Genomic DNA, 13,916 nt, shown 5'->3' with positions numbered 1-13,916 from the left:
GTCTTCTGGATACCGCTATCTGTTTCCATGCACAGCCCTGAGTTGCGTCCCATTGAGGAAATGGAGACAGCAGAGGCTGGGCTGGGTGGGGTGACCTGCCTGGGGACCTACGGCCATGAGCGTCAGAGCTGGATGGGTGTCAGGACTGCAGCTTTCTGACAGGGAGTTAGTGTCCTCTCCTCTGCCACACCACCATCGGGCCAACAAACTGGTATGTGTCTTCACCAGTTATAAAACACGGGCACATTTGGGGACCTGGTGGTGGGCTGCAAATCTCTCTCAATAGTGTCAAGAGGAAAGAGAATAAGCATTCTTAGGCCTTCAAGGAGTAGAACAAGGACTCATAGGCATGAGTTACACTAGGCAGATTTCAGTTGAGCACCAGGAAGAATTTTCTAGCAAAGTGACCCATCTGTAGGGTTTAATGATGACCCTAACTGATACACACCCTCATTCCAGGAAACTGTGAATGTGACCTTATTGGGGAAAAGGGTCATTAAAGATCTGGACATGAAATCATCCTGGGTTATCCAGGTGGCCCCAAACACTATGGCAAGGATCCCGAGAGAGGAGAAGGCAGTGTGAAGATGGAGATAGAAATGGGGATGGTGTGGAGCCCCATCACTGGCAAAGGCGAGGGAGGCACCTCCCCTAGAGCTTCATGGGGGAACACCCCTGCTTTATTTTGGACTCTGGTCTCCAGAGCTGTGAAAGAATACATTTCTATTCTTTTGAGCCATGACATTGTGATAACTTGTTATGGTAGCCAAAGGAAATGAATATACCATCCATGCATGGTGTTGGTTTTTTGGAAAGGGCTGAGTCCCATCACTGGAGCTGTGGAAGCAGGTGGACACTGAGCACTGATTGGGGTGTGCTCAGGGTGGCCTGGGGGGTGGGCCTACAGGGTTGTGCATGCTTTCTCCAGCCAGGGGACTCTGTGCTTCCAGAACAGAAGAGTTAGGGGTAGTGGTAGGGTTTTAGCTATAAACCCTAAACTACGAGTGGGGCTGGGGATGGTTCTTTACACACACTTTTTTTTTTTGGTACTGGGGGTTAAACCCAGGGACATTTGACCTCCAAGATATACCCCAGCCCTTTTTTTTTTTTTTTTGGTGGTACTGGGGTTCCTGGAAGCCCTTCTACCTCCGGGCTACACTCCCAGACCTATTTTTTATTTTTGGAAACAGGGTCTCTTAAGCCAGCGCAGCTGGCTACAAACCTACATGATCCTCCTGTCTCTGCCTCCCAAGTGCGGAAATTACAAGTGTGTGCCACTATGCCCGGCTACCCCAGCCCTTTTTATATAATTTATTTATTGTTTTAGGAAACGAGTCTCACAAGTTGTCTGAGAGTCTCACTATGTTGCTGAGGCTGTCCTTGAACCCATAATCCTACTGTCTCAGTCTCCCAAGTACTGGGATTACAGGCATGCACCACCATCCCAGCTTCTTGTACACACTCTAAAAGGTAAAGCATGTGTGCTGTCAAATAAAGCTTTTATTGACGTGATCCTGTTGAAGGCATTCACCTCACTGGAAGAGATGCCATCATCTCCAACCACTTTTAGAGGTAGGTGGGAGAGATTATGAATGATGAAAACATGGCAGGTAAATCCAGTTTAAAGATGTCAATATGATTCACCGTAATCTAATTTCACGGTGTCTCAGAATCAAGGAACACGGAGGCTGGAAGGATTGCAGGGAGTCTAGTTTCACTCTCTTACTCTACAAGCGCTGGGGAAACGAGTCACCGATTCAGCATGCTTCCTGGGACAGGGAAACTCATTTGCTCTGGGCTCCATTAAGCTCCATGGATGCTGTCCCTGCGGGACACATCCTCTGTACATGGAGCTGAGGTCTGCCTATGGCAGCTTTACCATTTATGATGAGTCTGGGTCTCCCATTTTTGACAGTTCTTCCAAATTTCCCTGTGTGTCCTTGTCCAAGTCCAGGACCTTTGGCTAGTCCTCCAGGTCCTATCTCTACTCTGGGTACCTCCCCCTGTCATCTCCAAGGCCATTAACCTGGTCGAGGGGGGTCCAGATTACAGCCCAGTGGTCCTATTGTTCCCACTGGGGGCTCAAGGTACCTGTCTGGAAATCATAAGAAAGTCTCAAATGGCCTGGGGCACCGGAACAAATAATTTTCTGGTGTAGCCCCTTGAAGGACAGGATGGCTCGCTCACAGTTCTGTGAGGCAGCATTAGGTAAGAGTGCTTGTGCAGCACAAGAAATCCCAGCTTAACTTTTAGCCAGGGCTGATTTCTTGGCCTCTATGTGGTGGTCATATAGTGGGGGGTAGTGGCCAAACTTTCCTGAGAAAGATCTGAAGAGGGTATAGTGGCCAGCTTCTTATTGCTGGTGTGTGTGTGTGTGTGTGTGTGTGTGTGTGTGTGTGTGTGTGTGTAGCAGAGCCCTGGTTTACACCAGATGAGAGAGATCTCTGGAGAGTCAACCTGAGCTAAGGTAGGTAGGGCTGACCTTTGAGGTGCTTCCTAACATTAAAATTCCACAACTGTGTGGTGTGGGCTTGGTATGTGGTCTTTGCTTTACATCTTTTTTTTTCTTCCAGTGATGGGGATTGAACCCAAGGCCTCTTGAATGCCAGGTGAACACTCTACCACTGAGCTATACCCCCAGCCTGTATTTTGATGTTGCTGTTGTGGTTCTGACTGGGGATTGAACTCAGAGGCATTATACCTCTGAGCTACCCCCAGCCCCCTTTACTTTATTTATTTATTTTTGTTTTGTTTTGAAATAGGGTCTCTCTAGGTTGCTGAGAGTCTTATATATTGCTGAGGTTACCTTGAACTTGTGATCCTCCAGTCTCAGCCTCCCAAGTACTGAGATTATAGGTGTGAACCAACACACCCAGCAAATTTTTGATTTTTAATAAATGGTTGGAGGGGGAAGAGTGCTGGGCTCAGAGACTGGAGGTGACTGGGTAGCCTTGGGCACTTGAACTCTGAGATTTGCTTTCCTCATCTACAGAATGGGGATGAGTTCACTGACTCCCATGGATGGAGAAGGCCCTGTGGGATGTGGGTGTGAACACACTGTGGGTGTGAACACATGGTGGGTGTGAATGCATGGTGGGTATAGATGCTTTGTGGGTGTGAACGGCCTTTGGCTCTTGGAACAGTGGGAAGGCATCTTCATAGGCTTTAAAGTGTCTTTTGTTCAGATCTTGACTATGCCATTTACCAGCTGAGTGATCTTGGCAAGACACAGAGCCTCAGTGTCCTTGTCAGGGAAATGGGAATCTTATTTGTACTTATCTTAGAGAGTTGTGTGTGTGTGGGACCTGGGACAACAGGGGGCAGAAGCTGGTCCTGGCAGAGAGCAAGTGCATTGTTGCAAGGATTCTGTTTATTTTTATGTTGATGGAAGCCCCTAGCAGAGAGAGGTCCGGCAGAGAAGCGGGCCCTTGCCTGTCTCCAGTGCTGCACCTACCATGAGGAGCCCCTTGTAGGCGTAGACGATGCCGAGCCAGATGGTCATGTGGGTGTTCTCACAGTGCTCCAGTAGTGGGCGGATGGAGATGTCCCGGCCTGCTGGGTCCGGCTGTGCAGAGAGAAAAACAAAGCCCAGGGATGGACTGGGCACCTTCCAGCAACTGGTCCCTATCCAAAGGCCCTTCTCCCCTCTGAACCACAGCCAGCGCTAGCATACAGGAGGACTTTTAGGCCCCACCTTTGTGTTCCTAGAACGTGGGGTTCAGCCTCAACTAGTAATGGCTGCCTTTTGTTTGCTAATCACGAATCAACCCTGCACTCCACTTCTTTGTCCTGATCAAGTTGAGTCAGAGATGCTGGGGATAAGAACTGGGTCAGTTCTGTGCCCTTAGAACCCTAGCACAAGACCTGGCTCAGAGCAGGACTCTATAATGTTTGTTAAGAGAGGGAGGGCGAGAATTAGGTGCAAAGTTAGGCCAGGGAAGCTGGATAAGTGGTAGATAAGATACTGGTGCAGCCAAACATGGGACCTGCCAAGACCTTCTAAAAAGAACTTCTTGCCCGCCTCCCCCGTGGTGGGTGCAGTGGTGGTATCTATGATATGTGTCACATGACCCATCCTGGGCCAGAGCTGATTGGACAAGAGGTGGACACCTGATTCTAGGCAGCCAATCCTGACGCTTTGTAATGGTCTTTGAGATTTCCTAGTTAGTACGAAGTAGAAAGAGGGCTGATGAAGAGGATCCTACCCACACACTTTCTCTCTCAGGAATTTAACTGAGAAACTGTGGGAGAGAACAAGCTAGACAGCGGTAATAAGAGAAAAAGACCCGGGGACTGAAATGATATCTACTGCACATTTGTACATTTATTTTTTCTTAGCCATGTAAGAGTAAGTTGCAGACATCTTAACCCTTCACTCCTAAATATTTGAGGAGGGATTTCCCAAGAATAAGAAGATTCTATTACACATCCACATACACTTACAAATTCAGGATATTTAACACCCATACGGTGTTATTATCAGATATATTATCTGATATATATAACTGGCCATTATCAATTTCGCTAATTAGTCCAATAATATCTTTTAAGGCACCTGTGGTTTTTTGGAAGCAGGGCCCGTTCCAGGGCCATGTGTATGTTCTCTTGCTGTGACTCTCTGGTCTCCTTTGGTCTCATGCAATCCCGGTATTCCTGCAGGGTCCAGCCCAGTGATTCTGTAGACTGTCTCAGTTTCGGTTTGCCTGAATGCTCTGTCTTGACCAGATCCAGGTTGTGGGTTCCTGGCAGGAAGCCTACATAAGCTATGGCCTGGCCTCAGTGCTTCACCTCAGGGACACTCGATGGCACTTTGTCCCATCACTGGTGATGTTAACTGTGATCACTCGATTGCGGCGATGCCTGCCAGGTCTCTCCACTGGAAAGGTACCGTCTCCATGTGGTAATTAATAAGTAATCTGCGGGAGCTGCCTGGAGACTGCGTATGTGTCCTGTTCCCACCAATAGCAACTCAAGGACTTCGCCGTCCCTGGATAGTTCAACCCGAGTCACCTACCTTGGAAGCTGTAAAATGGTGATTTGCGAACTCCATCATCTCATTTGACCACAGGAGCTCTCCCTTCCTCCCACTTATTTATAAATTCACGGGTTCCTTGTTAGTTCAATATCTTATAATCCATTACTATTATTCACTTGCATGTTCAAATGTTTCCCAGATTTGGCCGGTGGAAAACTTCTTCACACTGCCTCCTCTGCCCATGATTTTATAATTTTTTTGAGCACTTTCTAATTTCTTGGCTTAAGCTCTTTCAGGTTCTCTGTGTACTTTCCTTGTCACAGTTGTGGAACGAGCCATTTCTTTGAGAAGCCCCGGCACTTCAGTGGAGAATGGTGTTGATAAACCAAGGTCTGGGCACTTGATGTGCTCGCTGGTTCTAGGGTGTTATTACTTCTAGACTCTTAAAAAAATCTATCTGGTCAATCTCTGTTCCATCTTTCTTAAGATAAATATTGATAATCACACCATATTGGTCTTGTTTTCTTCCCTCATTCCAAATTTGTATCTCCCTTCTCCCACAATGAGATCCCGGGTTCCGACAACATCAAAATATTTTCTCATTTGCTCAATCTTACAAAATAGTTTCAGAATTGACACATAGATATACTAGCAACAACAAATGTTGATAAAGTTGAAGATTTCTTTGCAAATCTTTTTGCCTTTTGAATGGATCCCACTGAGGACACATTGCCAAAGACCTATGTTCAGGGTGCTGTGTTCTGCTGGACTTCTCCTTTGAGGCTTGGAGTAAGGGTTGGGTATCCCAGGCTCAGTCACTGGGAAGAAAGGGCACTTTGATGTGGCCCAGGGGTGTAGAAGGTAGACCTCGGGCAGGTGGGGCCCAAAGCCCTATCTCTTTTGGCCCTGCTCTCAAGACCTGGCCTTAGGGCAGGCAATGTCAGGCTCCTGTGACTGTGAAAGCTGGGGGCCTCACATAGAAGCAGGAAGAGCCGGGAGGGGTGGGGCCAATGGGTGCAGGCCATTCTGTAACTAGGTCATCTAGCTACACGCTTCCCTTTACCTGTTCCAGGCCACAGGAAGCCTCAGCATGGCCTCTTCTCGTCCATGGACATGGAGTCCACACTTGGGCTTTAGTGCTAGAAGGGACAATAGGATCCCCTAGGGCCTCTGTACTGGTAGTCATCCCAAAGGAAGGTGATCTCCAAAATTGGGGTGACTTGGGCTAGATATTTCCCTTTTGAAGATACCCCTACCAGGAACCGGGCTGCATTTTGCTAAAGGTAGCAGGGATTTCTGACATCCTAATATTGTTTAATTAAGGAGATAGAATGGATTTGGTCCCAGGGTCACAACAGATTCTGACACTAAGTCTGAGCTGGTGTCGGATTCTGTGTTTCTCCACTGTCTGACAACCACGCAGACATTGGGATACAGTGGCGCCGGCCCATGTGGTCATGCATGGGTGCAACCCATTAATGACATCTGTGCCTGTTCTACAGTGATTTTCCTGTTGTTCTGTAGTGAAAGGCAGCAATTTAGGATGGACTCTTAGGTTCTCTGAGTAGAGAGGATGGTTCTGTCATACACCCTTGTACAATGTAAGTAAAACTATTTGTAGGAACCTGACAATGACTGTCTGGCTCTTGGTGAGATGACTGTAAAGTTCTTTTATAGGTCCATAGCCTTCCTCTTGGACCTCCACCCATTGCTGCCTGACTTTCCTCTGGGGCTCCCCAGAATAGCTCCAGGCTGTCTTTGAGTCAGGAGGAGAAGATCTACCACGGAGGGACAGATCACCATGCTGTCTTCCACTAGGCCACCCTAGTCCTGCAGCCTCTGGACTTTACCTCGACCTCAGACCTAGAACGGAGCTCATCACTCTGATGAGCTTGTCTGCCTGGCCCCGCTCTGGGTTTTCTTAGCTTGAAAAATATCTGCCTTTCCCTGGCCAGCCAGGCATTCCTTACTCCACGGGGCAGCTTTCACAGAACCGCTGCTCACTCTGGCTTCCCCTTCTGCAGCCAACATTCCAGCCTGGTTGCTTCCCACCTTCCCACCCTGTCTGCTCTGCCCTCTTTGAATCCTGACTCTCCAGGTCTTACATTGGACCTTTCGGATCCCCTCCCTCAATAACCTGGAGCCGGAGCCGGGGGCAGGGGCAATGGCAAAGACGAACCGTTACTGAGACAGCAGATTCCCTGCCACCTCCAGAGCAGCTTCCCTGCCACCTCCCAGTTCCCAGACGCTGATCTGGACAGAAACCTCCAAGATTTTTTTTAATTTTTTGCGGGTCTGGGATGGAACCCAGGGGCATTAGACCTCCAAGCTACCCCCCACCCCAGCCCTATTTTTATTCTTTATTTTGAAACAGGGCCTCAAAAAGTTGTGAAGGGCCTCACTAAGTAGCTGTCCGTGTACTGTGATCCTCAGGTCTCAGCCTCCTGAATGCTGGGATTACAAGTGTGCGCCACCATGACCGGATCCTCTAAGATCTTCTGGTCATTCACCAGCCCCATCTCTGCCTCAAGGCACACACACAGCAACCAGGGTGCTGGGGTAGTTTTGGGAATTATTGAGGTTCCTTCCTTGTAAGCTGGAGGATGGGGAGACCGTGAATAAAGTCAAGCGACTCTAGTACTGAACCCCAAAGCAAGGCACGTCTCTTGTCTGGTGCACCCCGAAGTTGCCTGGAAGTGGGGTTCACAGGGTCTGCGTGGTGACACCTTAGTTAGAAGAGGGCCAGCGGGCGGGGCGGGAGTCCAGGCCAGAGTGCGTAGGTGGCGTCATTGTCGAGCACCGAAGCCCCACTAGAGGGCGCCAGAGACCCACGCGGAGGATCCAGCCGGGGCGGGGATTACCCTCTGCTGGGGACACACAACTGCTGTGGCCAGTGGGGCTGGACAGGGTGAGGCCAGCAGCCGCGGCTGGAGCTAGTCTGAAAGACACTCACTGGCCTAAAATGAGGCCAGGTTTTTAGGCACATGGCAGACCCCCTCCACCGCTTCCAGGGTAGCTGTGGGGGCTGTAGGGGATGGAGGGGGCAGAGCCCAGGCCAGGACAAGACACTGCACTGGGCTTGCCTCAATGTGGCTGTCCACGCAGCCCAGGGCCAGAGAGCTGGGGGCAACAAACCCTGCAGAAGCCACACCGGGAGCTCACGTCAGGGCCCACTTCTCTGCACAGTTGCATGCATGGCTAAATCTCCACCGTTTTAAGAATGCATCTCTTACTTGGGGTGGCTGCCTGTGAGGGCTTTCATTGTGCTTTTGTCCTTTTTTATTCTTTGCTCTTACTTGTTTCTCTTGTGAGCAATTACCTAAGTAAGCATCCACTCAATACATAACTGTTGGCCTGGTGTGGTGGTGCACGCCTATAATCCCAGTACTTGGGAGGTTGAGACAGGAGGACTGAAGGTTCAAGGCCAGCCTCAGCTACATAGCAAGACCCTGTTTTAAAAAAAGAGAATAAACAGGGCTGGGTGTGTAGCTCGGGGTGGAATGCCCCTGAGTTCAATCCCCAGGACACCTCCTGCCTCAGTACCTAACTATTATGCGCGGCCATTTGCCAGGTACCGTTGCTGCTGTTGCAATGAGCAGGGCAGACTTTGTGTCCTCAAGGTCTCCCATTCCAGTACAACCAGGGCTCTTTCCACAAGAAGTAGCCTCAGAGGGGAGCAGCCATAGGATGCCGAGGCCCATGTGTCATGAGTGATGACTAAGTGCTCACTGCCGGGGTGAGGACTCTACCCATGGCATCTGGTCAAAGCCACCTGGGAATCCAAAAAGGTGTTCTGCCCATTTTACAGATGAGGACAACGAGGCCCAGAGAGGTTGGGTAACTTGCCCAGGATCTCCAGCTAGCCAGCCTCAGGGCTGAGATTAAACCTAGATCTGTCTTGCTCCCCAAACAGTGCTCCTCCCACTGTGTCACATTTGCCTCCGCCAACCTGCCTCTCATAAGCCTGGGGCAAGTTCCAAGGAAGCGGTTGTGCATAAACCTGCTCTGTAAACTGAGGAGCTGTGCTGGGGAAGTCACTTCATTGTTAAGCATGTGGTAGTAGCCTCCCGGGAAGCCGAGCTTTGGTCTGGCAAGCTGAACCCCGGCTATGAAGACCTCCTCGTGCCCTGCCGGCTGCTGAGCCTGGCAGAGAGGCCTGCCTGAGGGCAGAAGTGCCCACACCTGCCTCCTGGTCTGAGCTGCTCAGCGGGAGGCATGCAGAAGCTGCCTGGGAAAGCCTCTCATCTGTGCAGCGAGAGGAGACCAGCTGGCCCGAGAGTCCCTCTGCAGGACGCGGCCCTTCACAATGGAGGTCAGCGGCCTGCAAACCCCTTGTGCTGTCAGGCTGCCCAGTGGACAGGCAGGAGGTCAGGCACCGGTCGAGGTGTGGGCCTGCAAGGCCAAGCAGGTCACCCTGCTCTGGGCTTGCTGGGTGACCTCAGGCAAGCACTTTCCCAAGCCTCAGTTTCCCAGTTGCAAAGTGAGCCCTTATGTTAATTTAGGGTGTCATTAGTATGGGCCTAGATCATGGGAGGGGGAGGACTTTATTTACCCTATGTTTATTCACCCAGAATGGACTCATTCTGCCTTTCTTACATACCCATGGTGTGTTAGATCCTGGGGTATGAGACCTATCCAAAGCTTCATCCTTGGAGCATAAGTTCCAGTGAGAACTCCAAAGTCCTTGTTCTGAGAGGCACCGACAGGGCCCTGCTGCAGGTCAGCTAGTCTGGGACATTGGTCTGAGGCCCAAGGACATGGAAACCCAGGGAAGAACATCCTGGTGGAGGGAGGGCGAGCGGGAAGGGCCTGGAAGGCTGCATTGCTAAGGGAGGTGCTGGCACCGTCCTTTGGCAAGCCAGGTATTTCAAGGATCTGAAACAACAGGGTGACACTGGGTTCTCAGAAGTTCTTTGGTTGAGAAGGAAGATTCTGTTTGTCACCTGCATACTTCTGGCACACAGAGTGCTGGGTAAGCACAAGGGCAGCCACGACCCACTGCCGTGTGGGCTCTGACCCTGGGCCAGGCCTGACGCTCCTGTGTGTCCTGGGCCAGGCTGGGTTTGGGTCCAGGCAGGGAGGGGGACGAGTGCAGAGGTGTGCCTGAAGGCGCCATGTGCCCCACCTGACCTGGCTGGGGTCCCTTGACGTTCATCCTGTCGCTCCTGCAGGTGGCTCAGGTACCTAGGCCCGGCTAGAGCTCTGCAAGGGAGGGGCCTCCACCTTCTGACCAGCTCCCAGGCAGAGCTCGCTCCCTGGGCCAGTCTTGCCTCTTTTATTCTTTAAATTCCAAAGTAAAAATAAAAAATAATAATTTTATTTATTTTTTTGCCTGGAGGTTGACTCCAAGGCCATTCTACCTGTGAGCTACACACCCCAACCCTACTTTTAAATTATTTTATTTTGAAACAGGATCTCACTAAGTTGCTGAGAGCCTTGCTAAGTTGCCGAGGTTGGCCTTGAACCGGCGATTCTCCATTTCAGCCTCCCAAGGACTGGGATGATCGCTTGTGCCACCCATATGGCTACCCAAAGTCGAGTGTGTGTGTAAGGTGAACATGAGTGTGTGTGTGCATGCATGCGTGTGTGCGTGTGTGTGTGTGTGTGTGTGTGTGTGTGTGTGTGTGTGTTGGGGGTGTTGGGCTTCTTTGGGCTACATTTTCAGCTTCTTGGGAAGCCTGCCCCCTGGCGTGGGGGGTGGCAGTCGAGTCCCACTATCTCTTTGGAGGAAGATGGAGAATCCTGTCAAGGAAGCCTGGCAGGGAGGGGAAAGGGCATGGGGTTCTGGTCCCATGGCCACTGCCGCCAGCTGTGTGACTTTGAACATAGCTCTAAACCTCTCTGAGCTGTGATTCCCTCATCCACAATATCCCGAGGCTGGCGAGGCGATCAAGGGAGGTGCCCAGTGTGTTCACAGCCTGTGGAGGCTGGAATGCCCGCTCCCGATGTGTCAGCCATCATCATTATCTCCAGCTGCAGGAGTCACAGAGTGTTGGAGCCGGAAGGAACCTTCCAGATCCCGCAGGGGCTGGACTGCTTATCTCAACAGCAGCAGCCCTACCTCTCTGAAGCAGCAAAGCTAGAAGCTGTCATTTCAAGGTAAGAATTTTCTTTTTGAACATTTGATTACAAGTTTGGATGATTTATTTTTTCAGAATCACAAATCTGGAAGGGATGTGTGGCTCACCCACCAGGGGACGTCAGGGCGGACACTTTTGGCCGCCTTCCCGTGGGAGGAGAGAGTCCCATGCTGTACACAAGGGGCGCACAGACCTCTCTGGGCCCTGGGCGCCAAATGCCACGGATGTCCTCTGGGACAGCCACAGTGTCCCTCCCCAGCTCTCTACTTCCAAACATGAGGGTGGGGGTTATGCACCAATCCAGTTCCTCTTTCTATGTGTAGAGAAACTGAGGCCAAGAGAAGGGCTCAGAGAGAGGGGGTGACATGGTATTCTGTCTCACACCCCATAAGCTGGGAGGAACAGGCCACGCGGAGGTGCAGGGCTGGCAGTCAGGGAGCATCGTGGGAGAGGCAGACCTAGGGAGAGGAGGTGGGCAAGAGGCCCTGGCAGGCCTCATTCTGAGAGCCCCCCTGAGCCCCCCCGGCCTGGGCTTTGCCTCCAACTTGCCGTGTCTCCTCAAGCAAGTCTCCTGAGCTCTCCGAGCCTTCGTTTCCTCACCTGTAACACGTGTGTGAAACTCCTGCTCCTTCACTGTACTCCTGAGGTCACAGTCTAACAGTGCAGACACTCCGGCAGGGAGCTCATGGCTCGGAGCACCTGTCTGCTCTTCTGCACCTTCAGGAAATTCTTTTAAAATCCCGGGGAAGCCTGAAGGGCATATGAGGATGCTGGGGACAGCAGCCTAAGGAGAAGGTCTGGAAGGGGCAGGTCTCTGGAGGCTGATGACAGCCCCAGACCCGGCTGCGGGGGTTTGAGCCCTGCTGAGCTCAGACATGGTACTACCCGCCCGCTCACTGCTGAGTGCACGGGCCTGCTTGCTGACCTTGAGAGACCGAGTCCCTTCCGCTAAGCCCCCCTCTCAAGGGCCAATATTTGGTGATTCCAGGGTGGCAACTCCAGGCTGGGCATCTGGAGTCAGGCTGTGCCTGTCCCGTCCTCTGGAAGACCCCTTGCCCCCACCTTGCCAGCCAGAAATAAGCAGGGCATGTTTTCAGGGTTCCATGGGTGTGACTCAGTCCTGAGAACAGAGCCAGGATTTTCCACCCAAGGACACAACCAGCCTGTGGCCAGCAGGGTGCATGGAGAGGGAGGGCATCTTCTGCAGATGGGAGGGCAGGATGGATGAAGGAGACAGAGAAAGACAAGAGGGCTTGAGAGAAACTAGAGTTCCCCAGACACTGACGCGGCACAGTGGGGATCTGAGAGGGTGTAAGTTAAACCCTGGGGATAAATAAAATCAAGAGGAGGAGGAGAGACCAGTCATCAGACTGGCACGGACAGGAAAGCCACCAGCACTACCGCTTCATCCGCCAGCGCCCTCTCATGTATCCCCAGCGCCGCAGCCAAAACCTCCCAGCCTCAGCTCTCCTCGCCCCTCTCCTCCCCTTCCTGTGAGCTTCCTGAGGAAGGAGTCCCTGCCCCCCATTCCTCACCTCCTGCCCTCCCTGCCTAGTTCTGCTGGCCCCAGCCCCCTGTGCCCCCATGGCATGAACTGCTCCGAGGTCCAGGGGTCCTCTGAGGGGCCCAATGCGGGGACACATTGGTCTCCACCTCTCCCTCTGGCCCCACTCCCCTGTTCTGCCCCCTCCTCAGCTCCATCTGTCCTGCAGCCCTGCCTCTCCCAGTCTGAGCCCACCTTCTCTCCCTTCAATCACCCAGGTGAGACAGCCCTCCTAGGGCCTTCATGGCTGCCCAGCCCCTATCATCCAGCCACCTGCAGGGGCTCCCTCCCCAGTGCCACCTCCTGGCTGCCTGCTGAGGATGGCTCCCCAGACTGCAGGAAAGATGTCTAGACCCACCATCCAAGCTCTGATCTGACCCCTCCGTCACCCAGCCCCGCCGGGCCCTGCCTCTGTGCGAACCTCCCAGGCCAGTTGTCCCTGGACCTAGGGCGACACCTGTGGCCTCGTCCAAGCTGCCTGGGCCACTGTCCTGGTGTCTGCCCAGCCTCTGACCTCTAGGCCTCTGGGCTGCTGCAGCTCCACCCTGGCCTGGCTATGGCTCTCTGGTAGAGACTGCTGACCACTCAGGGCATGGCCTGGCTCTGGCAACTCTTGGCTGTTAAGTCAAACCCTGGCCCGGGTGCAGAAGGAGGTGAGAGAAGTAGCCAAGGGGCTTTCAGCAGGGGCCTCGCACGGGTGGATTCCTGGATGGATCCGCTCCACTCTGCTGCTGCCTGTGTGCGCTCATTCTTAGAGGTTTCAGTTTCACTAGTTCTTCCCGACAACTCCAGGCATGTAGTAGGACCATCAGCCTCCTTTCCGTTTTGCAAAGGAGAGCACAGAGCCCAGAGACAGGCTGGAAATGACCCAAGGTCACACAGCACAGGATCTGTCTAAGCAGCTGGCACTTGAGCCCGGGTGTCTGACTCCCAGGACCCTTTCTGTCATTTGTACCCCTCCCTGGAACTCTCTGGCTAGTTCTGGAAGTTCCTGCTCACCCAAGAGAAAAGAAGCGTACTGCCTGGACGAACCTCCAGCGCCCCCTTTCCTCTCCATTGCTGCCTCTGTGCGCTCTTGGCTAAGACAGCCTGTAACGCCCGGAGGCAGGCAGGGCCGCCGCCCAGGGCTGTCACGCGCCCACTTCTCCTCACGAGCCCCAGCTTCTCCTCTGAGAAGTGCTGAACTCACCTGCTTTGAGGATTGTTCTGAGTGTTCAAGCAGGAACACGGTAAGACAAAAGACTACAAAGCCGGGACACACGCGTGCCCCTTGGTATCGCGGGCGAGAACAATACAGCCATTTCATTTTCCCGTTGTC

General features: G+C 52.4%; 1 protein-coding gene across 1 annotated transcript in view; it reads right to left on the bottom strand.

Moving 5' to 3' along the window:
* The window catches only part of GABBR2 (gamma-aminobutyric acid type B receptor subunit 2), a gene marked incomplete at both ends in the record, with an annotated part of 372,345 nt that overhangs the window by 13,453 nt on the left and 344,976 nt on the right, over positions 1 to 13,916 (bottom strand). The window contains one exon of the mRNA XM_080708508.1: positions 3,455 to 3,565. Within this exon, the coding sequence (XP_080564634.1) occupies positions 3,455 to 3,565 (111 nt within the window). The remainder of the gene's footprint in view (positions 1 to 3,454; positions 3,566 to 13,916) is intronic.

The sequence above is a fragment of the Muscardinus avellanarius genome, assembly GCF_963383645.1.
Source record: "Muscardinus avellanarius genome assembly, chromosome: 13".
NCBI lineage: Eukaryota > Metazoa > Chordata > Mammalia > Rodentia > Gliridae > Muscardinus > Muscardinus avellanarius.
Note: the sequence above shows the minus strand (reverse complement) of the source record. Positions and strands in the feature narration are given on the sequence as shown.